Source organism: Arctopsyche grandis, chromosome 12 (assembly GCF_051622035.1).
Source record: "Arctopsyche grandis isolate Sample6627 chromosome 12, ASM5162203v2, whole genome shotgun sequence".
In the NCBI taxonomy this organism is placed as follows: Eukaryota; Metazoa; Arthropoda; class Insecta; order Trichoptera; family Hydropsychidae; genus Arctopsyche; species Arctopsyche grandis.
Window position 1 is genome coordinate 8,515,756 of NC_135366.1, and position 26,199 is coordinate 8,541,954.

Genomic DNA, 26,199 nt, shown 5'->3' on the forward strand with positions numbered 1-26,199 from the left:
GGAACAAGAGGAACAGGCTTTTCCTCCCGTATCCTGCGTGCGCACATTAAACAAGGCTGTATGACAAAAAGAGAGAAAATTTATATATACATAGTATCGATATATATTATATATACATGTACCGTTTAACATGCACCCTTTTTTTTGATCTTTCGATTTTGGATCTTTGTCTTCCGATATTTGCTCTTTAGACCTTTTCACATTTGGTGCCGTGAGGTAGACCCGTAGTATCGCCAGGAAAAATCTGCTTAATTAGTAATATTTTGTTTTAAAGAAATATATGCGAAACGTCACGTCGAGCCACTATAAAGCGTTTGTGCGTTAAACTTAAAAATTCTGTCTTACAATGATACCATTATAATGCTGTTTATATTTATTTTGACAACGGAACAAACAGTGCGATTCCAGTCATCGCGTTAATTTTCAAATGTATTAAAATTGTTACGAAATAAAAACAAAGATAGTGTGCAACCACAATGTATTCACTATCGACACGTTCGTCGAAATTTCATCATCACGTGAAAAGGGCCCATTTCAGATACAAACATGTGAGTGCATACTAGTGAATATTTAAAAATGCGATGTCACATTAGCAAACGTCGGAGTTTATTATTTAGTTGGTGTTAATTCAAACTGTGAGACTTCCTCGAATTCATTTATATCCAGCTTTCGCTTTTGGGGTGTATTTTTAGGGGGATGCAAGGGGATTGCTCAGTGTTGATTAGGGGCGAGCTGATGTGCCGATTCATCAAAACGACGTTGCTACTGACGTGGTCGGCCAACGGGATACGACTCCATTTTTCTTCTTTATTTCTCGCTATATCTTACACTTGGTCATTCATCAACCGAGAAGTACATGAAACAAAGGAAAATACCATGAAAAACAAAAGGACCACACAAAAACCATTTAATTGTAATTTATGTAAATATATTCTAATTACCGTGTAATGCATCGAGACGTGAATGCATTCATTCATGTCATTATCGTTATACGTCACGAATTTGGTATCGCACGTTTCGAAAGTGCGTAGTTGATCTCTTTCCATTTTTATTTTTGCCTGAAACGTAAAAATTAAATATAATTTATGTATTGTAAATAAACGTTGCACCTTTTCAGTTCTGTATATGTATGTATAAAATGTGAGCTAAAACTTTCGTACGTATGTATGTATATATATAATATTGGATGATGATAAAGGAGGGAAGAAGAGGACAGTGTTTTAGAATGATGAATAGATTCTTCAAAACATAAAAAATAAAATAACATCGTCGTATTATATATTTGTATAGAATTTAGAGGGTTTTTTGGTTCGGCCCAAGTCGTGTTAAGGGGTTACTCCTCTGACGTTTTGCTGATATCAGCACAGTTTCATTTGATCTACCCTATGGGAGTTTTATTGAAATAAGAAAAGTGAAAGTAAAAAACGACCCCGCAAAAAGAAATTGTACGTTCATGAAATAAAACGTAAATAGAGATTCAACCTATTTTCAAAAATATAAAAAATGTGTATGACGTCATTAAATGTATGTAAACAGTTTTGAAAACTAAAGATATTTATAAGAGCGAATGACCTTATGATTCAAAATATTTGATTGTAAGAATCGGTGATTTATTAAAACAAACATCGTTGTTTAGTTTCAACTTTAATTATATGTAATTAATATTATCATAAAATCGTGGCTGTCAAAAAATTATTCAAAAAGATTTGATCCACTAAGCAAAATCACGTCCAATATTACTACATAAATAAATAAAGAGGTAATGTCATACATGTACTTATACATACATAGATGATGTTAAATATTTAATATTTTAATACAGATTTTTTACTTGACTGTTGCAATTTTAATGGAAAATACTGAGCAGAATTCAAACCAAGGTTATGGTTCTTTGAAATAAAGCAATTTTATCGGTTAAGATGTATTTATTATTTAACGCAATCAGCATATTTCGCGTGTTGCGAAAACTGGAGTTCGACTACCGACAAATCCCAGGCGAACGCTCGTTGTGGGCTCTCGAATTTTTCGAAAGTTCTCGAATTTTTTTTCGAAAAGTTTCACCGAAAGCTCTCGTATTTTTTGTCTTCAGGGAGGCAGGGTCATCGCCATCAGGAGGGAGGATCAATCAGTATGGGAGAGGAGGGCGCCATTATCACCCACGAACGTGATGAGACTCACGGGAGAGAACGTCAAGGTCATCGTGCAGCCGTCCAACAGACGGGCTTACCCCATGCAGGTATCTTAAAAGCCGATAATTGCACCTCTAATCAGACTCGACTCGACGTGAATAATAATTGCATGCACTTAGAAGACGTCAACCTTTCAGACACGCAGTGAACATAAACATGTTCACTGCGTGTCTGAAAGGTTGACGTCTTGTAAGTAAACACTCAACTTGCAGGGAAAAAAAAACAGTGGTCCCAATCGTAAAATGCTTCTCACATTTAGTTTATTTATTATTAAATAACAAATGAATTATTTCACAATTAACAGTTTTAAACTAAAACTAACAACTATAATATAACAAAATTAACAAAACTATAATTAGTAACCCTAAAATAATATTATATAATTCCAAACATAGCATTTTATTTAACTTACATATGTACATATATAATCGGTCTCCGTCACGGGCTCGAATGTGAAACGCCCGAAAACGCAAATATCGGAAAACAATGATCGAAAATCGAAAGATCTTAAGTCGAAAGATAAAAAAAAGGGTGCATGGTAAACGGTACACACTCACTTAATTTGCGTGAGCAGGATACAACAGGAATAAGAGGAACAGGCTTTTCCTCCCGTACTAATGTGCGCGCGCAGAATACGGGAGGAAAAGTCTCTTGTTCCTGTTGTATCCTGCTCGCGCAAATTAAGTGAGTATGTACCGTTTACCATGCACCCTTTTTTATCTTTCGACTTACGATCTTTCGATTTTCGATCTTTGCCTTCCGATATTTGCGTTTTCGGGCGTTTGACATTCGGGCCCGTGAGGTAGACCCGTATATAATTACGTCATCTTCCACAAAGGTATCCATTTACACCCCTCAAGAAAGCACCAATTTTACTAGCACTTCTAATGCTCTCAGGAAGGGCATTGTATATTTGAGCACCTCTGTGGAAAACACCTCCTGCAGCTTTTGCTTTCTTAATTCCTATTTCTACTTTTATAATTATGTATATCTCTATTCCAAACTATATGATTATTAAAAATTTGGGTAACAGATTCGTATCTAGCTTATATAGCTCTAGTTCATAAGACTTTGTACAATAACGGTCTAGTACCTAATATATAATTTCGAAAGAGACTTTGTAAGGTTTAATGTATGTAATTGTGTATGTAAGGTTTTGAAAACAAATCAAAGTTTCTATGACGACTATATCGATATCGGTGAATCGATATCGGAATTATTATCCGGAATTATTATGTTGAATCGATATCGGAGTTGACTATATCGATATAGGAACGGGAACGGGAATTGCATGCCTTATTCTGGCATTGCAGCGCATGCCAGGTTCAGCTAGTCTAATATATAATTTCAAAAGAGACTTTGTAAGTATGTAAGAAAATATGTAATGTTAGTTGGAGCTTCGTAAATAAAACAAAGTATCTATGACGACAATTCAATTAGTTGAATATTATATTTTTTCAAGTCAAATAAATTTAATAAAAAAACAAATGAATGTTTACTATTAGATTAGCCATGTTGAAGCTGTTTATAATACAAATACCGAGCGAAGCTGGGTGGAACCACTAGTGTACATATTATACATATTTGTATATATTTTAAAGAGAAAGACATATCCATGCCTTATATTGGTTACTTTGAAGATAACGCGAAAATCCATATTGTTTATTGGTTTTGAAACAGAAATCATTGCCTATAAATACAAAAGTCCTTACATGATGCCATTACTATAGACTGTCGAGGACCTAGATAAAACATCATCATCATCATCATCATCTACAACCATTCACCATCCACTGCCATTCAACATTCACATGAAGGCCCGTCCAACAAGCTTCCACTGTTTCGCGCAACTCATCCATCTCACCCCACACATTATCCTGATTTCGTCTACCCATCTTCCCCGTGGTCTTCCTTTTATCCTTTTGCATTCTTCCAGGTACCATTCTAGCACTTCTTCGGTCCATTTTACTGCCATTCTTCTATCCACGTGGCCCACCCATTGCCATTTCAATCTTTTCACTTCCTCGTTATGCCAAGCATACAACGTTCCACACTTCTTTGAGTGTATTGGACTTTGTGTAGCAACTTGGCGTTCAAACTCTATCCTAATTTCATACGATTCTTTATTTCTTCTTCATTACTAACGGATACGTCTATTATTTGTCATAAATATAAATAAATATTGTCTACTTTTACTATTTTATCATCTATTGAAATGCTATCAGGCATGCATTAAATGAAACATATGAGCTATAAATTGAAGATGTTCGCTATAACCACACATATTATCAAGCACGGTACCTATACATGTGATTTTGTCATTAAAAACGTATCTTAAATTCGATATATCCCATTATATTAAATTGACATCTCCGGGACGAATTTTTTCCAGAAAATTTCATATTTATTTTATTTTATTTTTATTTTACATATATACCAGGAAGGCCTTACAGGTAAATCCCAATGCGCCTTCCTGGCCAATTACAAATACAAATGCAGCATTTTTTTATTATAAGTCGTTGAATTGCGAGACACTGAAAAAACTCGCAAATTAACGAGACATCTATGAATTGTACATAAATTTTTATTGTACATCCATCAAATTTCAAATAGTGGTGACATAGTAGGTAGGAAGGATTTTTAGCCAATTTTTTTTTCCGGGAACCGTTTCAACAATGAAATCAGAGAAAATTGGCAAACTCTGATAGGAAACGATCAACCTGGAGTCACAAATCCAGGTCTGACCAACAGCATACTCTGAAAAATTCATTTTCATTCAGGGATAGAACCCGGCACCTTCTTGACGGTAAGCAGAAGCTTAACGTCCGAGCTATGCTGCTGGCTAATAAAATTGATTAATAAAATGATCCATTATATTAATGTCTTGTTTTTTGACCGATTTTAATTTGATAGATCACAACGTATTATATGTATGTTTGAAGAGAAATGTCATTTCAGTAATTGAATGGAAAAAAAAGTAAAAATGAAAATGAAAGAATATCTAGCTTTATGGTGGAGGCGAATGTATATATGCTATATAAAATAAAAAGCTTGTAAAAATAATTATAGAGGGAAGAACGTTATTCTTGACATTTTTTCTACTTATTGTGAAATGAGATACGCTGCTGAGTAATACGTCAGATAAAATTGACAAAATAAAACGAATTTACGTTTGGGTCAACGAATCGTATCTGGCCATACTTAAACGACAAAATACACTAATTTGAGATACCATGGGAACCGAAATTTAATTTCGCAGTTCGTGAGATCAAAGGTTGTGTACAAAAACGCAAACTTGGTAACATTTGACGTATTTAACCCTCGCGATAAGCGTCCTCGATAATGAGCTACGCATGTCACAACATCCTATGACGTATAATAAATTGAGTAAGGGCGCTGCACGTTCAGACCGAGTGAAAATTTATGTTTTTATTTATTTTTCAGGCTTACATAAACGCTGGCGGTGTAGTACAAGAGGACATAAGCGAGGCATCTGTAATATTCGGCGTGAAGCAAACACCCATCGATCTTTTAATACCGAACAAGACGTATTGTTTCTTCTCGCATACGATAAAAGCGCAAGAATCTAACATGCCTATGTTGGACGCCATACTGGAAAAGGTTAGACACATCTTTTGGTATTTAAATTTGAATGTACATAGTAAGTACGATGTGTGATAAAAAATAAATAGTAAGAAAAGCCTTGTAATTATTAACAAGGATTTTTAGTATAAACATATGTACATATGTATGGAGTTAAGTACTGGAAAAAAATGTGCGTTTTAATTATACCTACATAGGTACTAGTTTCTAATAATAGTTTTAAGGAATGTGATATTGGCATTTCTAGAATTTCATCTCTACGGATGAGAATAGAGGGGTGTGGCATCTAGTCTTTAGAGCAAGGTTTCGTAATCAGTGGTCTAAATATTTTGAAGGGTAGATGCCTGGTTGGCAGTCACAATATAAAATAACAATATTTTGAATTGTATATATGTTACAGTGAAAGCATATTTCAAGTGAAAATTTATTTTCACCAATTCAAGCAGTGAGGATGTATCAAACAATGAATTTACAACGTATAACTCTATAAATTTAACCCTAACAACCCAATCTTAAATGAATAGGGCCAACCCTTACTTAACCTAACCCATCCTAACCCTTAAATAATACCGAGCCTAAGGGCCGGGCCGCACCGTGCAACTTTGTCGGCCGACTAGTCGCGCGACACGAAAAAATGTATGGAAATGTGTGCGACAAACAAGTTGACGGGTGTGGTATGTCCCATCTACCTGCATGCATTGGTCTGGTCGCCCTCAACCAAGTTGTTCGCGAGTTGAGCGGTGCGGCCCGCCCCTAACAATCTAATCTTAAATGAATAAAACCTACCCTGAAAATGTAACTTGTCATGATTTCACTATAACGTCAGTGAAAATATATTTTCACTTAAAATATAATTTCTCTGAAACAAATATACAAATGCTGAAAGTTTAAACTTATCAATATATAGGAAATTCAGCGTTCATTTGTATCAGGAATAAAAATATAGTAGGATGCAAATCAGTCACTGGATAAAGTGGGTGTTTTTTAGTCTCGTCTATTTTAATATTTATATTTACCATGGTGCTATTACGGGGTTTGCCCCAAGGCGATACCTACCGCCAAATTTGTACATATGTATGTACTTTATGTAAATTTATAACATTATTATTATAAATTTGAAATTATATTCAAATAATGGTGACAAATGAGGAAAGGTTGCCTGCCGATTTGTTTAGAACCGTTTTAGCACTGAAATCAGAAAGAATTGGTAAACTCTGATAGGAAACGATCAGCAGGTCTCCGTGACGGGCCAGAATGTTAAATTACAGAAAACGCAAATATCGGAAGGCAAAGATCGAAAATCGAAAGATCTTAAGTCGAAAGATAAAAAAAAAGGTGCATGGTAAACGGTACATACTCACTTAATTTGCGCGAGAAGGGTACAACAGGAACAAGAGGAACAGGCTTTTCCTCCCGTATTAATGTGCGCGCGCAGAATACGGGAGGAAAAGCCTGTTCCTCTTGTTCCTGTTGTACCCTGCTCGCGCAAATTAAGTGAGTATGTACGTGAGTATGTATCGTTTACCATGCACCCTTTTTTTTTTGATCTTTCGACTTAAGATCTTTCGATTTTCGATCTTTGCCTTCCGATATCTGTGTTTTCTGTAATTTAACATTCTGGCTCGTCACGTAGACCCGTTTTGACACTTTCTTATTCAAAATTCGAATATTCTGTATATGTAGAATACGAAAATTGATATTCTGGATTATAAAAGCATCAAATTGTGAAATTAATTCATTTTAATAGTATCCATTTACACTATAAAAGTTTCGGTTATATATGTACATATGTATATGTAGGATTCGATTTGTGAAGGGACACGTGGTGCAGACCAATGAGACTCGTTTAGGGTTTTAAGCCTTGCTTATTTCTCGATGTGCCGAAACGAACAGTAGTTTGGTCGCGGCGTTACGCAGCATACCAACTTAAATATACACTCGACCCGAGAATGCCAAATTAATAATTTATATATACACTCTTTTGGGGTTGCAAATTGAATATATACATATTTGTTATTCGTGAAATCCCTGTGCTTTTTGATTACTTTTTACAATGCGTGCTCGCGCTACAGTGTGGTATGCTGTATTTTGGAGCTCGTTAGCGCAATGTCAAAATTTACTTAGGCTCGAATGTCGCCTTATTAAACTCTCGCGACGTTTCGAGTCTCGTACTTACTCACCCACGTACCCTCCTTTCAGCTCTTCTAAATAATATTTATTAAATTATCTGAGAAGAGGGAGAGCGAGAAAGAGATGCGACGGGCGAGGTGGGGGATGGGGGTGAATTGTGCAGACTTAACATGTCAAAACAGCACCAGGAATAATTTCCCGTTTTGGCATCTGCTCCGGCTTAAATTTGTCTCCGAATAAATCCACTGAAGTGTGTGTTGTTGCTTTGCCGAGAAACAAATGAAATACTCGAGACGCGTTGCGTGATACGTCAATTAGAACGAAATTGAATAAGTAACCGATATTAATTTTGCTCGACGTTCGTATATATGTATGTACATATATATGTGTATAATAAATGTTTTTTTCTTTCAGAATATCCGCTTGATAGATTACGAAAAGTTGGTAGATGATTCTGGACAGAGGGTCGTCGCATTTGGGAAGTATGCTGGGGTTGCTGGAATGGTCAATATATTGCACGGATTAGGGTTAAGATTACTAGCGCTTGGACATCATACACCGTTTATGGTATGTATTTATCTATTTTCACAAATAATGTTTAAAACTTGACTCGTCTTGTAATTTTAAATTTTTGTGGAAAGCAAGCTGACTATGAATAATATCATATATGTATGTACATTTAAGACACTAGAATGAGACACTCGAGAATTTAGCCCTTTGAATGCTGACCAACGCCGTTCGACGTTTTGCCAACAAGTCCATGAGCCTAAAAAACGCCTATAGGCGTTGTATTTTGAGTATGTAAAAAATAAACAAGAATACTACCCGCTAAGCCTTTCCAGGTAGCATTGAAAAAAAAAGTGCACTGAACATGGGTCATGTAATCCGTGTCAATGCTTTAAAGACACCGGAATTTCTGAATTTATAGCCATAGCAGAATTTATCAATGGAAATCCTTAACTGCTTTGTATTTTAGATTGTGCCTTGGCATTAAGATTGTGGGCATTACATATTAACAACAATAAAGAAGATGGAACTAGTTTTGGAAAAATACATCAATTCATTGGTTTATTTTATATTGTTGCAAGATATGTATATTAGAGAGTCTAAACACACCTTTACAAAAGTCGAAATCCTCGGGGGTAGTTATATAGGGTAGTGATCTGGGGTTTGTTTGGATTAGCTACAATTTGTATACCTGCTTTCTATTGGATTTCTAAATAATTCTAGTTGGAAATGTTGGCGAAATTTTCAGCGTGGCGAGCTTTCAACAGAAAAGACGTCAGCACTCAAAGGGTTAAACAACAAATTAAAATTAAAATTATAGTACCTAATTCGTTCAATTGAATATGTTTGACATTTATGGTGTTATGGAGATTGTATGTTTACTAAATTGCGTTATTATTCATGAATTATTCCAATATTCAAAGTGTTATACAATTTAATATTACAGCATATAGGACCTGCTCACAACTATCGCAATTCTATGATGGCTAGACAGGCGATTCGGGATGCTGGATATGAGATTTCATTAGGTAAATATCTGCACTACTACATAACTACTACTACTACACACGTATACATAACTGTATACGTGTGTAGGCAAACATTTTTCATATTAAATTTTCAATACGTAGTGCATCTGCCGCGGATAGAGGCATTCAAAAAGACCGAGGAAAAATTTGTTTCCGAGTATGATGAAATAAAAATGATACGTGCTTTTATAAAACTTTTTTAATCAATGTTAAAATATGCCTTTAGCATATCAAAGCGAAGCACGGGAGGAATGTCTTTCTTGTATAGACATTTTGATTGTTCCAAATTGCTAGAGAGCGGTCCTATTAGCTTGCAGAATATTTTAGTCGCTTTGAAGAACGTCAAAGAAGCGATCGTAGAACTTTAAAAGAAAATTTTTATTTTTACGTCGTGGTTTATTTATTGGAAATTTATTTCTCCGGAAGATTCTATTGTGAGTCATTGCACGATAGCGTAGATAAAATTCAAAGATGTTGAAATGATAGCACGACGAAAAGGACTGCCACTTCGATGAATGCCCTGTATTATTTTAGAGCACAATACAAAACCATTGTAATTTCTGGAACAATTGAAGTCTATGACAGCCCCTTGACGTTCAAACATTATTACCGCAGTCTCGCATGCACAATGGTATACATATACGTATATATATATAATACGAAATATCTCCATTCACAGAAGTGAATTCGTGAACATCATGTCAATCGCGTGTCAATATTCAGCCGCGCATCAGAAAATCCTTTCAGCGAGTGCGGGGAAAAATCAGTTTTTGTCATCTGCACGTCCCCGTTGAAATACTCTATTTAGTCAGCTAAACTGTCAACGAGTCGGAATAATTCCGCATATCTGTGTATCCAGTCGGATCACATCATCGAAATGCACAACCAGGCAAATATTTGCAGTGGTAGGGGGTTTTTGCGTTACTATTGCGGCTGTTTATTTCGGCAAGTCTAATTTAAATATTAAATTAGTGGTTGGTTCGTTATGTGTAGGGTAGCAAGTACATAGCTAGGTTTCGATTTGTATTTGGTTTTTGATTCGGTTCTGACTTCGGTAGGAATTTTAAGTATTGCTGCACTGCGCACATACATACACACACACACATGTTTACATGTTTATAATTTAGTAATTTAATATTGTTTTTAATTCAAGGAATGATGCCAAAATCGATAGGACCGTTAACATTTGTATTCACCGGTTCCGGAAACGTATCCCAGGTTTGTATTTTGAAAATACTCAGTATATATTTCAATGTTAAAAAATAAGTAAATGGTTTATTGGAATTGTTAAATGTATCAGTATGGTAAATACGAGTAAGATACATGTGCTAAGCAGAAAAAATGGGCAAATTGGGCTTTGACAGCCAGCAGTATGGCTCGGTGGGTTGCGTTTATGTTTAGCACCGAGAGGTTACCGGGATCGATCCCGTGCTAATCTTTAATACTGCTGGTCAGACTTGAATATTTGTGACTCCAAGTCGTTCGTTTCTTATCAGAGTTTGCCAATTTATCTGATTTCATTGTTGAAACGGTTCCTCCTGCTACCTGCTGTCACAAATATTTGAATTTGATTTATGTAAAATATGTAAAACTTTATGCACAAGTCTAAATCCATAGATGTCTTTATGGATTAATTAATTGTTAATTTTTGAGTTCTTCAGCCTCTCGAAATACAGCGTTTTATATAATAAAAACGCTGCAATGTTTGTAATCAATTGTCTAGGAAGGCACATTGCGGTATACTTGTTAGGCCATCTCTGGTGTACATATATTACATATATAACTAGTGAAATTCAACGAATAAATTGGATTTTTAAGAGCCTTCAATTATTCAATTGATAAAAAATAGATAGATATGTTTGAATATATAATATATGTATATCATATGATCGAATATCATGGCCTTCACATTATTGGCTAATAGTTTAGGCTTATGGGTTAATATATTAATGTGTTAAATTGAAAAATGTTATAGTTAACTAGGGTTGAGGTAGCAAAGGGCGTTGCTATTGATTAAATAAGCCGTATAGTTTATGTAAATTGTATCGAGCACTGGAGCAAAAGGGGTGACCCAGTGGAAAATCCACCCAGCCACCCATTTTCCTCGCCAGTTCAAACAATGGCTAGACCGGCGTTGGAACGCCTTCATTACCGAGCTTATTGGAAGCTCCGACAAAAAAAAAACAGCTTCTCCTTCAGGTCGACCTTCATAAATAATACCGCACCGCAATATCCCAAATGGAGTCGTGCATGGGGGCCAGCTGCCCCTCGAGGAAACATCGCGAAATCGGTACCCTGGCGAAAATTCCCACAAAAAATATTTCGGGTCACCAGCTTTCCATACATACGATATGAAAATGTAGCGACGGTCCGGTGCTTTTTAATAGCATTTTAAAAATTGGACCTTCGGTGACGAGGGTCCGGCTTCGGGGTGTGCTTTCGCCGGACAATTATCGCGCAAATCGCGTTTGTCCAGCAATTTCCAGCGAGCGAATTTTCGGCAGGGTTTGGCTCACTTTGTTAATTGAACGGTTTCGTTTCAGGGTGGGCAGGAGGTGTTCCAGGAGCTGCCGCATGAATATGTCCCACCTGAAATGCTGAGAAAAGTGGCCGAACACGGAAGTAAGTTGATCACTAACCATATATTATATTATGTAATACTCACATCTACATATTCACTATTCTGGAAACTTTGTTACGGCGCCCTAGATGTGTAAACTTTTCCTAAAGTGAGAGTCGTCGAATACGACATTATCTAAAGTATGTATGTGTGATAGTTTTATCCTACTTTGCAAATATGCGGGCAAGTACATATGTATAGGGACAGGCAAAGATAAATGCACAAGTAAAAGTGAACTGTGTATAAATTGTGAAAGAAAAAGAGTACAAGATGATTTATGATTCGGTGTGATGCACATCAAGGGTTGATAAAGGATAGTCATTTTGGGGTGAAAGAGTCGTATAAATAGAGGATATAAATAGCAATAAGTTATTATGTATACGTAAACATTTGAATTTCTGTCGTTCGGTGAAAATGTCAAAATGTAGTAGATTTAAGTCTACATTTTTTTTATGAAAAATGATTGTTTGAATAACGAGCTTTTGCAAAGTAAATTTATATTACTCAAAATACTTTTTTTGCATCCATTATTGACATTATTTTAAAAATTTAGACAAACTGCAAACAAAAATTATATTTTAATTTGTTAGTTAAACGTGAAGCTTATCTATTTGAAAAAATAATATATGTAAATTCGTCCCTTCATTTACGCGATTTTGTTTTTACTCGACCTTTTTAAATGAAAATTTCTTTAAATTTATTTTGAATGCTTTGTTAGTCCATTTGATGAAAAGAGCTTTGATCATGACCAATTTCGAATGAAATAATATATATGTAAGGCCGAAATGGAAAGAAGAATTCAAATTTTCGTGGAACGCATCTATTCCGTAAATCGAGAAATGGGTGTATATATTTTTAGCACATATTTATGAAAGATTTAAGACAATTCAGATAAGCATAAACATGAAAAACGTTTTAAATATGGTTCATTTGAAAATAGTCAACAAGTTGCCTGTACATATACATATGTATGTAAATATCGACGTATAAAATAATCATACGCAATACGTAATAGCTTAATTTTGGATTAATATTCATATCATTTCATCATCATCATCATTAGAGGTAGGATAGTCACAGTGCTATCCATTGTTCGGCAAACCTTTAACAATGCATTTACAACCTTTGAACAATACACGGCCCCCTCAGGCTCCGGTGACTAATCATCATCATATACAGCCGCTCACCATTCACTGCTGGATGAAGACCTCTCCAACACACGTCCACTAGTCTCTGTTTTACACAATTCTCATCCATTTTACCCAACGCATTTTTCTAATATCGTCTACCCATCTTTCCTGCGGTCTTTTTTTACCCTTTTGCATTCCCTCGGGTACCATTCTAGCACTTCTTTTGTCCACCTTTCGTCCATTCTTCTAACCACGCAGCCTACCCATTGCCATTTCAATATATTTACTCTATCCACTATGTCCACTACCCTTGTCATACTTCTCATCCACCTGTTCCGTTTTCTGTCTTTCCACGATATACATATGTACACCGATCGAAGGGGTTTGGTGCAAACGATCGAAAAGCGCCAGACAGATTGAACCACAGATTAACTGGATGGCTGCTTTAAACGCAATTCTCGACTTCACGAATGAAAAATTGCACATAAGATGACGAGTAACCTTTCAATGTGCACAGATGCAATTATTAAAATGCTAATTATTAAAATTGAGTTGGATCTTTCTGGCGAGTTTTTAATAATTTAAAAAGGAAAAATTCGGAACTATCAAAAAATATCAAAAGCACAGAACGTATACAGGGTAGGTATGTCGGGACTTCGGGTAGATTTCGCTTAGTGTAAGTGCGAGCAGTGCGCACGCATAAGGTACACGTGTCGTTAATCTGTGGTTCAGTCTGTCTGGCGCTTTTCGATCGTTTGCACCGAATCGCGATCGAAGATATTTTTCTTCAGGCAGAGTGGCATTTTTGATTTAAAAACAACATTAGTTCGTCCAAATGCGCTCCATCCTAATTTCATACATCTCTTTATTTTTTCTTCTTTACTACATGACATGTCAATTATTTGACTTAAATATAAATAATAATAATTATTTACTACTAATACTATTTTATCGTCTAATGAAATGCTATCAGACATGCAATATCTATAAATATTTGATTTTTTGATTTTTAAATACTTTTTATTATTACTAAATTATGTTCACAATACATCTTATATCTATTTTAATAGCTACTGATCTACTGATCATTTTCTATTTTATAATTTTGAATTAATTTTGTTAGTAATCATAGTATTATATTATTATAGTGTTAATATGTACAGCGTAATAGGAAAAAGAGCTCAAAAACCTATTTACAATTCTTTTATCTATAAATATTGATTTCATATTATATATGTATATTTCTTAGCCTACCTCCATATGTGTGTCAATCAATTTTTTTCTGAAAATTGAAATAATAGTATTTAATCTCCATTACATATATGTATGTACATATGTTTGTGCTTGTTTGTGATGTAAGTTTATCAAGAATTTTTTTATCTATTTTTTACGGAGTTAGGTCTGCGTAATGAAATATGCATTCTGTATTCAAAAGATATACGGTTATATTTTATTGTTCATAAACTATTTATTGGCAGGCCCGAACAAGATATACGGCTGCGAGGTTCGCAGGCGGCACCACTTGGAGAGGAAGGTCGGAGGAGGGTACGACTATCAGGAATACGACGAGCATCCTGAAAGATACATATCCACGTTCAGCAAGAAGGTATATATGTTCATATGTATATATTTATATTCAATTACCCGTCTATGTTTGTAATAGATACACAAATCTTACAAGATGTCGTTAATTCGAGGACATTAAGCCGTGTGTGGGCTTCAGTTAAACACAGGTATATACATGTATGTATGATTAAATATACATTCCTAGTTGATTACATCTGCATCTTTTATTGCACCCAACTTGCAGTGCAAGCTGGGCGTTCGAACGGGTACGTTAGCCGATATTTACGATCCCTGCATTCTCGCATGCTCTTTTGCGGCGCATTCGAACCGTGTATGCGAAAATTTATCTTGTATTGAAAATTTTATGCTTTTTATTGTTTGCAGTTTTATTTCGGATAAATATTATAATAGTGTACATTTCGGTCGTTAGATGTCACTGAACGGTGTTTTCTTAATTTATTATTCTGACTAAAAATTTTACACCTACAATACAATACAAGTGTGAAAGTATTATACTTATATATGTATTATATATTCGCATTTATACCAGCATTAATTTCAATCAAAATGCTAAATATACATATTGTTATTGTGTAAAGCGGTGACCTGTCTACGTACACAATTACCTTTAAGAAAGTACATTATTATTATTTTGAATTCGTTTCGCGTTTGAACCTTTCAATAGGCTCTTTTCTGAAGACGTGGTGTGGTCTTGTGTTTTTGAAGCATGAAATGATTAAAATTTTCGAATGTTCGCGCACAAAAGGGAGAATTTAATGTCGGGCAAGAGAATACGCCACGAGATACGAGAAGGAGGGAGGATGGTGAGGGGAGGGGTTAAACGAAAGATGGGGAATTTTTCAATGTTGTAATTTATTGTTCGTTTTGGTTTTGCTGTCGTATTAATTTTGAAACGTATATAAGAAAATAATCGACAAATTATTTACGAAGGAGCTACTGGAGGAGAGCGAGGACGGAGTGAGAGTGGAGGTGAGTGAGAGAGGACGCGCGTCTTCCCGGGTACCCGTAATAGCTATTAAATTCTTAATGAAAATAATGAATTATTTGTGTGCCACTCTGTGAGCTCGTTACCAAAGAAAACACCCAATAAATTAGAACGAAATTCATTGTATTTTCATCATAATTAAAACACTCTTCGGATATTGCTTTTGTTCAAAGGGATGAGGCAGAGGATGGGATGGCAGAGAACCGACCGCATTATTTATTGTCAGTGCCGTGGATTTTATATTAAAGCCTTATTTACTGCCAGGTTTCGTCTCGACCCTAATCGACGTCAATAGCCATGTTTTGCCATTACCCAAATTCATCGGATTCTGATTGATTTTGCGACTATCGACTTACATTTCCTCAAGATCAACTTGAGACATGCACACAATAAAAATATCAAGATCGCTTTCGATCCATAATATTATACTACACGGCTTCGTAGAAAGCGTATTGGTATGCTTCCAAAAAATCATGAATTGTATTTTGCATATCGAGAACATTAAATTATTTAGATTGATTTCCGTTAAATAAATATTACATTTGTGTAAAAGCATAAAAATTAATTTGGGCTCGTCCGGGATTTGAACCCGGGACCTCTCGCACCCTAAGCGAAAATCATACCCCTAGACCAACGAGCCGTTGTATGGATGGCGTCTCAACGTCAATGGACTAATCGATTTAAAATTTAGAATACATACATAAAATTTAGAATACATACACCCATGATGCATTATGAGGTAGTGGCAATTTTTAGTGGTAATCTTGACTTTGGAGATGGGTAGGAGTTTGAATCATTGACTTAAATTTTTATATGTTTCCCAATGATACTCTAAAGCTGACAATTCATTTGTAACACAAATCTTAAATTAATCATAGGAATAATGGAAACTGAGAATTTTATAAGCATATGTATGTATGTTCGAATAGCATGCTACAAATGAATCGCCGGCTTTAATTATCAAAATTTATATCGCAACGATTGGTCAGCACCAGTCATTCGATAGTTTAATGAAGAAACTTCGGTTTAAATGGACGTTTCCCATATTTATCATAATGCTGGCTAGTATATATATACATATATGTATACAGAGAAATATTATAATAATAGCAGTGGCTTTAGGCGTTATATTGTTGTCAAGTGACGATTGTCCACAGACATTCCTAAATAATTTTAGTATCAGTCATATTTGATGCTTGGTGGTCGACGTATGTCTGATAAAAACTTCTCTGGGCAAGGGCAATGGGCAAGTGCATCGTTAAAAATTGCACAATGTATTCAAAAACACACAATAAACAACAAGTGATACATTTTTATAAGTAAATTGATCATTTAAGTAATATAATATTCAATTAACATCCTAGTTTGAGAGATTTTAAAAGTGTCATGGCGATCGCCCGCATACTACATAAAATTTCAGGGGTGGCACCAGAGAAATGTAAAAAATATTTTTAAATAAATGTAAAAACATATCTCTTGGTGGCGCCGAATACTCAATTATATTAATAACCAATTATTTAAGTTTAATTTATATAAACATCGTTCATTTTATATTATACATATTTTTGTTGAAACTATACATATATTACACGATAATTTAAGAGTTTCCAAGGACAAGTACAAAAAAGTGGATAAAAATAGTCCGCCCACTGAGAAAAGAAACGGATTAGCGACCAGCACTCAACACCACCATATTACTCAAATTGTAAATAAATCTATTTCAAAATAAAACTTTATTTTCTGTAGTGAATATGTGATGACCCTGATTGTATTCCGTGCGTTTTAGCGTAGTTATGGAGACGTAACGCGTAATATTGAAACAATTTATTTATTCGCAATTCTTCTTATAGGCACTTCTATTATTATAACATTTCTCTGTTATATATACATATATGCATATTCTAAAATAAAGTGTTCCGCGAACAAAAATATTTGGCAAACTCTGTATGCTTACGTATAATATACATATTTATGTACATATATACATATATTATAACTTATAACATATATTATATATACATACATATATTATAACTGAATCGAAATTTGAAAATTAATTAATTCAAAGCCATTTATCGTCAGAATTCGCATGTTTATCTGATTGTTGAGTTTAGATATAATATTGCAATATTCGTATTAACTATGTATGTACATATATAATCAAATGAAAATTATTACGTTGAAAGCTAAAAATAAAGGATTGCATGAATATTTTCGATATTATTTGGACGTCAATTTGATTCAACATGTCCTTCTGAATGGTATCGGAATTCCATTGGGTATCAATTCCGAATACACATTTTGAATTCAATATTTTATTTTCGCTTACGTTTGCGGAATGCATTGTAGAAGGTACTTGTACTAGAAAGTATTTTTGCTGTCTCTATATATTCAAGTGTGCGCGGGAAAAACGTTTTCTGATGGAAATGTGGAACATTTATAAGCGTTTTCTCGAAGAAAAGTTGGTTGGTTTCATTACCGCGTCGGACGGCCGGGGAAGGGAAATTCCACTTCCGGTACAAGTTTTCCACGACAAACTTTCAAATTATATAGACGTGGCCATTGTGAAAATGAAATTTTTTAATAAAATAAATTCAGATTGAATCGAGTCGGATAGCGAACGAAGTAAGTAATTTGTTTTCGAAGTATTAAATTTTGAAATATCCATTCGTATAAGAGTGTTTTATGCCTTCGTTGAAAAAGTGTTATAAATAGATTTGAAAAATGTTGATTTAACGAAATAAAATTTTCGTTTTATTATGACGCAAATTGTTATTGTATGTGAATGGTGTTTGGATTTTTTTTGTTGAGTTTTACGAGTACAATAGGAGGTTTGATAGCGTGGCCCGTATCAGCGCAATTCATAAAAACGGTCTTTACCGTTTTGTCAAACATTTTTTTAGCACGCAATATACACACCACCCGCAAATAAAATACTAAAAAGAAAAGTAATAATAAAAAATAAATGAGTAATAAAAAGGTTTTTGAAAAATTGCCTTCGCGAATAACCCATCAATAACGTCCAACGTCACCAGGTAGGTACGATCGCACAGTGTAAGCGAAATAAATTAACAGCTAACAAAAATGAAAAAATAATATAAACAAAAAAAAATGCACGAGGACTCCATAAAATTGAGGTATGATAAAAAAATACCATAATAAGTATTTTTATAATACACGTATTCCAAAAATAATTTATTTAGAGAAACGAATGATAGTTCTAGGTTTATTTTCACCAGCCGTATACTAAAATCACATCCGCATACGTTTTACTACTAAATTAATTTATAAATACATATGTATGTATCAGTGGATACATATTTATTTATAAATAAATCTAAAATAGTAAATAGTAAAAATAGGTGTATTTATTTATTTTCGTAGTTTGATTTTTTTATCCAAATAGTAGATCAGTGGTTAGATAGAGAGAACCAGCAGCATAGATCAGTGGTTAGCGTGTAATGCTTTCAACTGTGTGATCACGGGTTCAATCCCTGATCCGGTGCTGCAAGTCAGACCTTGGGTATGTACAAAACTCCAAGTCGATCGCTTCCTATCAGAGTTTGCCAATTTATCTGATTTCATTGAAACGGCTCCAACAAAATGGCAACCTTGTCCTTCTTCTTCTTAATGCCCTGTTCGCATCCGGACGTTGGCAACCACCTCGTCGATTATTTGCAGATATCCGCATCGGTCTTCAGCAACTCGGAACAGTACTTCGGCGCTCATATCGGTCAACATGCGCATGTTTCGAAGCCAAGGCAACTTCTTCTGGCCAATCCATTCTCAACCTTCTATTTTTGCCATGGGTATAAAACGGAGATATTCGTATTTTGGACCCCGTATCATGTGTCCGAGGTACTCCATCTTTCTCCGCTTGATGACAGAAACAAGTTCCCTGCCTCTCCCTATCATGCCGAGGACAGCTTCGTTTAATAGTTTTTTGGTCCATGGGATATTCAGCATACGCCTGTAGATCCACATCTCAAAAGCTTTGATGCGGCTAACCTTGTCCTATTTCTTGCAAATTTCCAGTTTTCAGCATCTCAAATTTGCTGATTTATATTGAAGAGTATTCAAAGGTAAGGGGAGTCAAGCCCAGGTACAAGAAAACAATCAGGTAGGTTCCAGTTCTTTAATGCTGCTCTTCTGGTGGTAGCCAGGTTCCGAATGAATCACAGTTCGAGAGCGCCTATATTTATACATATTGGATGCTCAGCGCATACAGGTATTTGCGCGGTTTTATTGGTCAATGAGTCGGGCTCTTTGAGTGGATGATGAGTTCCTCACGCTGATTGGTCGGCGTGCACTGATTGTCCTATCATTACGCAACAATATAAAATGCTGCAAAAATGTCAAATTTATCAATATATGTCTCTATGATGCTCTGTAAAATTTCTCTACAAATTGTTTATCCACGTTTATAATTGGTCAAGAAGGCGCATTGAGGTTTACCTGTTAGGTCTTTCTGGTATATAGTATAAGTTTTTCGGTCACTGTGTTTTTTGATCACACCTCATACATATAAATACGCATATACATATGTATGTATGTGTGTGTGTGTATTTATTTTCGAACACATTGAGCCCGAAAGATGGGACAGAAGCGAAGAGCGAGCGGTGTGAAATAATAATTTGAAAAAGGGAATTTGTGAACGAGCAGGGCCGCGTATTAATGAGTTTCCCGTGTCGGCCATTTGCATACGCGCTCTCGCACAATGGCCGAAACGTTCGAAAACGTTTTCACTGCGGAAATTTTATGATGCCGGGGTGATTTAACACTTGCCGAAGTTTAATTGGCGGCGACTGCACGACACGGGAATAACGGGATCGGGAGTGGATGTGGATGTGGATGTGGAGACCGGAACGGGAAATAAATAACAATGCGCGACGCCGCCGTAAAAGAATCAACTTTTCAATCCAATTTAGCATTCTATAGGCATACATTTGCCGAGTTCGATCGCGGCGACAATGAACCAAGTCCCGATCGAGGGAGTTTCATACACTTTTCAATAATCGTAATAAATTACATTGATTTTATGTACATATGGTTCAGGTCAATGTTACACGTTGAAAATCAATGCCTCTTCTACACTATTTATTTATTTTTACATATGTACATATATACCAGGAAAGCCTTACAGGTAAACCCCAATGCGCCTTCCTGGCCAATTACAAACAATGCAGCATTTTTATTACAAGTCGTTGAATTACGAGACACTGAAAACTCGCAAATCAACGAGACATCTATGAATTTTACATACATTTTATTGCACATTAATCATACTCAAATAGTGGTGACATAGTAGGTTTTTTAGCCAATTATGATCGGGAACCGTTTCAACAATGAAATGAAAAAATTGGCAAACTCTGATAGGAAACGATCGACCTGGAGTCACAAATATCCAAGCCTGACCAGCAGCACTACATATAATATATACTCAGGAAAACTCTTTTCAATCGAGGTCAGATAATGGGATCGAACCCAGCGCCTCTCGGCGATAGGCAGAAGCTTAACGACCGAGTTATGCTGCTGGCTATTTATCTCAAGAAGATAATTCGAAAATATTTGGTAATTTCATTTCATCTAAGATCAAATATAATATACCTGTATATAAAAAGAGACGTGATCGATGTGGATATGTGACTATGTGTGTGGGTCTATGGTAGACGCGTGGACACACACCCAATCAGAAGAAAGTATTTGAGACGCGGGGAAGTAGCAGAGGGGGGGTGTGGAGCGTCATTTAACGATAGGCTTATGTGACGTTGGGCCGGGTCACGGGTGATATATAAACACATACACTTTTTATTACGATTAATATTACGTGCGCCCGCGGGCCTATACATTACCTTACTAAATATTTATATTATAACATATAACTTTATTTTAATTCGTGTATCAATTCCTTTCCGAAACCACTCATTGACATCAACGGGCAGAATACTATTTTTATATAAATTGTTTTATTTATTTTATTTCTACTGGCGTGGGTGTACTTGTTCTTGTTTTTCAGTTCACAGGTGTTCTCACACTTTTGATCTCGCCAATTTATATATGTGTTCATTGATTTCTAATGGAAGGTAGCATATTTGCTTCATAATCGCTTTCATAATTAATATTCCGGTTTTCTTCGTCTATTTCGGATTCAAGTTGACAAATTTTATCATATAAGCTCCATTATCTGTTGTAACATAGTAGATTTGTTTGATATCGATATTATATTTTTCTGAAAGTTTTGAAAACATATTTTTAATATACATTCCTGTATGTTTGTCCATTAATTCCATCATTCCCAAAGTATATATGTACATATATTAATTTTACCGAACCGAAAAAAATATCGGTTCGGTGTCAGTTTTCGTTCCGGCAAAATTAACGGTTGTTTCGGTTTTCGGTTCGGTTCCAGTTTGGTTCCCTGGTAAGAACATACTCAAAAGTGTAGCATGGAATGTGCTCGTGGTTTCCAGCTGTATGTTCGATATTATTATTTCGACAAGTTTTTCCTACATTTCTTCAAATATGAGAATTACCGTTATCGATCACTAACAAACTTATGTCAATACAATAATAAAATATCACCGAGAACACTCCAGGGGGTGAGTTTTGCCAAGAATCGCGACGGTATAGATAAGGCGTGCTAGCGTAATCTAAAAAAATACGTGCCACGTACCCCTCTGTGAGTCTGCACCTTTATGCAATATTGAAAATTTAAAAAGTTTTAAATCATGGTTTCTCAAAAGATTTTGCGTGAATACCAGATTCAGAAGTTAATTAATGTATGTATAAATAGTCAATTGCTCTTAGTCTTGCAAAAGGGATCTAATGTACGTAAATAATATTTTTATAGCATGGGAATGCATGAATGCATGGGAATGTTGGGATGACAAAAATTCCTCACGTTTGGATGTCAAAAGTACGATAGTATAAAATAGTATTTTTTGGTTAAATTACAATCTCCTTTAGATAATTAAGATTAGTTATTTAAGCAGGAATTTAGTTCTTTTTTAGGGACAAAATGGTTTAAAAAATGGGGAATAAGTCTTTTAATATGAACAATATTGATGCAATTTCAAAATATTATCAATTTTAAGTAAAATAAATGAGCGTATAAATTAATACTGTTTAAATTTAAAATATTTTGTTTGACCTTTATCACTTTATTGATTCATCAAAGGAATTTTTGGCATTCACCGAAAAGGGCGAACACGCAATCGAATTCTGTTACGACCAATGTAAGTATTTAAAAATAACACCGAACCTTTGAATCGGCAGATGAGAAGATGACGAGAAAATTGTTTCGACAAAATTCAACTGGTCCTCTCTCTCCAAAACACCATCCTATTACAAAAAAAAACCGAGCCTCGGTTCGACAATTACCTCGCTACACGGGGCAACATACACATATTTTATAATGATCGTAAAATACTTGGTCTTTTTGCCTTTTGGCCCGCGCGGAAAACTCTGGCTTTTTTCCCCGTCGGAAAATTTATTCACTTCGGAATACGCTACCTATGGTACATGTCCGTTTTTGGTACCCTATTAATTGCCCCCCCTATTTTCAAGTATAGATAGCCATAAGGCTGTTTGGCTCCCATCCCATGGCTCCTCTTTACTAGATGGGAAGTGGTGGGGGAAAACATGAATATTTAAAGGAGTATGAAATGCGGTCTTCCCCGAATGACTTTGCGGTATGAATTAAGCGATTATGGTCTCGAATCCCAGGTGTAATCAGGGTTAATCGTTTGTTTGTACGAGCTATTCGTTATACGCGGAAGTGGTTAGGAAATTATTGCCGCATGAGTGTGCTTTATTTTATTTTGTATTAAGGTAGCATATATTATGTTTATATGAGCGAAATTGAAATAATACATATGTATAATATTTCAGACGATATTGTTCAATTAACGTTGAAGTATTAGTGAAGATATGTTGACATTAAAATGAAAACAATAAAAAAATTCATAGATACATATCTTATATATAATTCATAGATACATATCTTATATATAATTCATAGATACATATCTTATATATAATTCATAGATACATATCTTATATATATCTTATATATATACATATAATTTCGAAAGAGACTTTGTATGTTTGTAAATATATATGGTTCGTAGAATCCGTGACGTTAAATTTAATAAAAAAACAAATGAATATTCAAATAGTTTTAAATAAAATAAAACTATTCAAATAAATTTAATAAAATGTTTACGATTAGATAAGCCATGTTTCAGCGGTTTATATTAAAAATACCGAGCGAAGCTGGGTAAAAACACTAGTATACATATAATTTAGAAAGAGACTTTGTATGTAAGTTTTGGTTCGTAGAATCAGTGACGTTAAATTTAATAAAAAAACAAATGAATATTCAAATAGTTTTAAATAAAATAAAACTATTCAAATAAATGTAGTAAAATGTTTACTGTTAGATTAGTCATGTTTCAGCGGTTTATATTACAAATACCGAGTGAAGCCGGGTAAAACCACTGGTATTATATGTATATACATATGTAGATAGAATGCGAAATTAAATTATGAAACCTTGCGATCACATAAAACTTCATTCGTATGAAACTTAAATAAGAACTACTAATTAAGTAATGGAAAATTTATGTTCGTTTTGAAGTTTTGCAAATTTATGCTGGCGGTAGTTTTGCTTTAATATTTTCTATTTATAAAATACGTTGTCGAAAATTCGAATATTTAAACTTCGTGAAAGCGTGTACATATGTACATAGATATATGTACAGATAAACGAATTATTATTATGTATAATCATACATACATATGTATATACATACATATGTATATACATACATTTATGTTATAGATAGAAATATACATGGATGTTTAAGGTAATTGGTTAAATTTTTTCCATAAAGGTCATATGTATATAATAAAATATAATTGATCGTCTACCACGCATGGGATAATTTAAACTATTGAAAAGCAGAAAATAAATATTACGAGTTTCTATTTACAATATCAGTTCTAAATTCTAAATAGAAAACATATTTCATATGAAATAAAAATGGGACTTGCCCTTATGATGAAAGCCTGAACGTTTATTTTACATTACATTACGTGGAAGTACATAGATGGCTTTTCTAACACGATTCAATCTAATGCATAAGTTTTACAATTATATCCGTATTTTCTACGATTTTGGGTTAGGTTAAGTTTGGTTTATTTAGATTAGAAGACCAACTTATTATATGTTCTTCAATATAATTTATGGTCACATTCTCTCAGCTTTTAGTATACTCCATCATAGGCCGACTATTTATACATATAACTTTAAAGAATGTCAGCTTGTTTCGTTTTCCTTTCCTTATTACTATCGTAAACGTTTACTATGTACGGATAGCAAGTGTATGATTTTACTAGTAAACGTGTTAATTCATTCTCCCGTGTACACTGTTACTTGATGATTTTGACTATGCATACACATACTAGACAATGTACATATACATTAGCAAGCTTTACACTCTCACTGTAATATGTTTATATCTTTATATACATATGATAATCGAATTTCTGTATATGATTGTTAATAAAACTGGTTACATGAATTTTTCATTATACGGAAGCGGAAACAAAAGGTTTCATTTTTACTGAAAATTAGACATCCGGAAAAAAATGAACAGGCTCATATTAAAACGTAAGTACACAATTAAAGTCTCATGTGTATGCAAATGTTTACTTTATACAATTTTTATGTGCTTATATGTATGTACATATATGTTTTGTGCTAAATTCTGGTTTAGCGTCAGGCCTCCATTTTTATGAATATTAAATCTGCGAAATATTCCAGGACAGCACAGTGCCGTCGACATTATAATTAAATTATATTAAAATCGACTTATATAATAATAAAAAGCGTACCCGCACCGACTACACAACACGTCACATACCTGTGTATGTATTTATGTATAATACATATATACGATATTATACATATAATATTTAGATTTTTCGATATTATATGCAAAGTCAATTTTGGTATGTGCGGTTATTATATCAATGTATATTATAATATTATATGTACTTATATTCTTTCAACATAAAGAAGTTAGTGGGGCGTCGTAAAAAATGTTTTGTTTTTATATTAGTTCGAATCCCATAGTGGGTCTTAAGGGGGAGCAGTCATGTTGCAAAAGGGACGTTTCTTTTTATTACGGCTTTTCCGGCCCAAATTTAATAAATGTTGAACGAGATAAAAAGTAATCTTTAAAATTATACTTTTTGATTGTCAGTGTGCTAGATTTTTGTATAAAAGAAACCAATTCCAATACCAACCATGAAAACACATTTCAAGGATATGTAAAATCACTTTTTTTGAACGTGGTATGAGTCGATCGTGGATCATTACAAATTTTTATTCGCCTTTTTAGTGAATCTCGTGAAT

The 26,199-nt window shown here is 34.4% G+C and overlaps 1 protein-coding gene and 1 non-coding gene across 2 annotated transcripts in view; one reads left to right on the forward strand and one right to left on the reverse strand.

The window, feature by feature from the left end:
* Positions 1–338: 338 nt before the first annotated feature.
* Positions 339–26,199, forward strand: part of LKRSDH (lysine ketoglutarate reductase/saccharopine dehydrogenase) — a 109,778-nt gene continuing 83,917 nt past the window's right edge. The window contains exons 1-8 of the mRNA XM_077442338.1: positions 339–548; positions 2,090–2,236; positions 5,634–5,810; positions 8,337–8,489; positions 9,376–9,457; positions 10,611–10,675; positions 12,001–12,079; positions 14,686–14,813. Of these exons, the coding sequence (XP_077298464.1) occupies positions 477–548; positions 2,090–2,236; positions 5,634–5,810; positions 8,337–8,489; positions 9,376–9,457; positions 10,611–10,675; positions 12,001–12,079; positions 14,686–14,813 (903 nt within the window). The 5' untranslated portion in view covers positions 339–476. The remainder of the gene's footprint in view (positions 549–2,089; positions 2,237–5,633; positions 5,811–8,336; positions 8,490–9,375; positions 9,458–10,610; positions 10,676–12,000; positions 12,080–14,685; positions 14,814–26,199) is intronic.
* TRNAP-AGG (transfer RNA proline (anticodon AGG)) lies at positions 16,348–16,419 on the reverse strand. Its single transcript has one exon. It is a non-coding gene; the product is annotated as a tRNA-Pro (tRNA).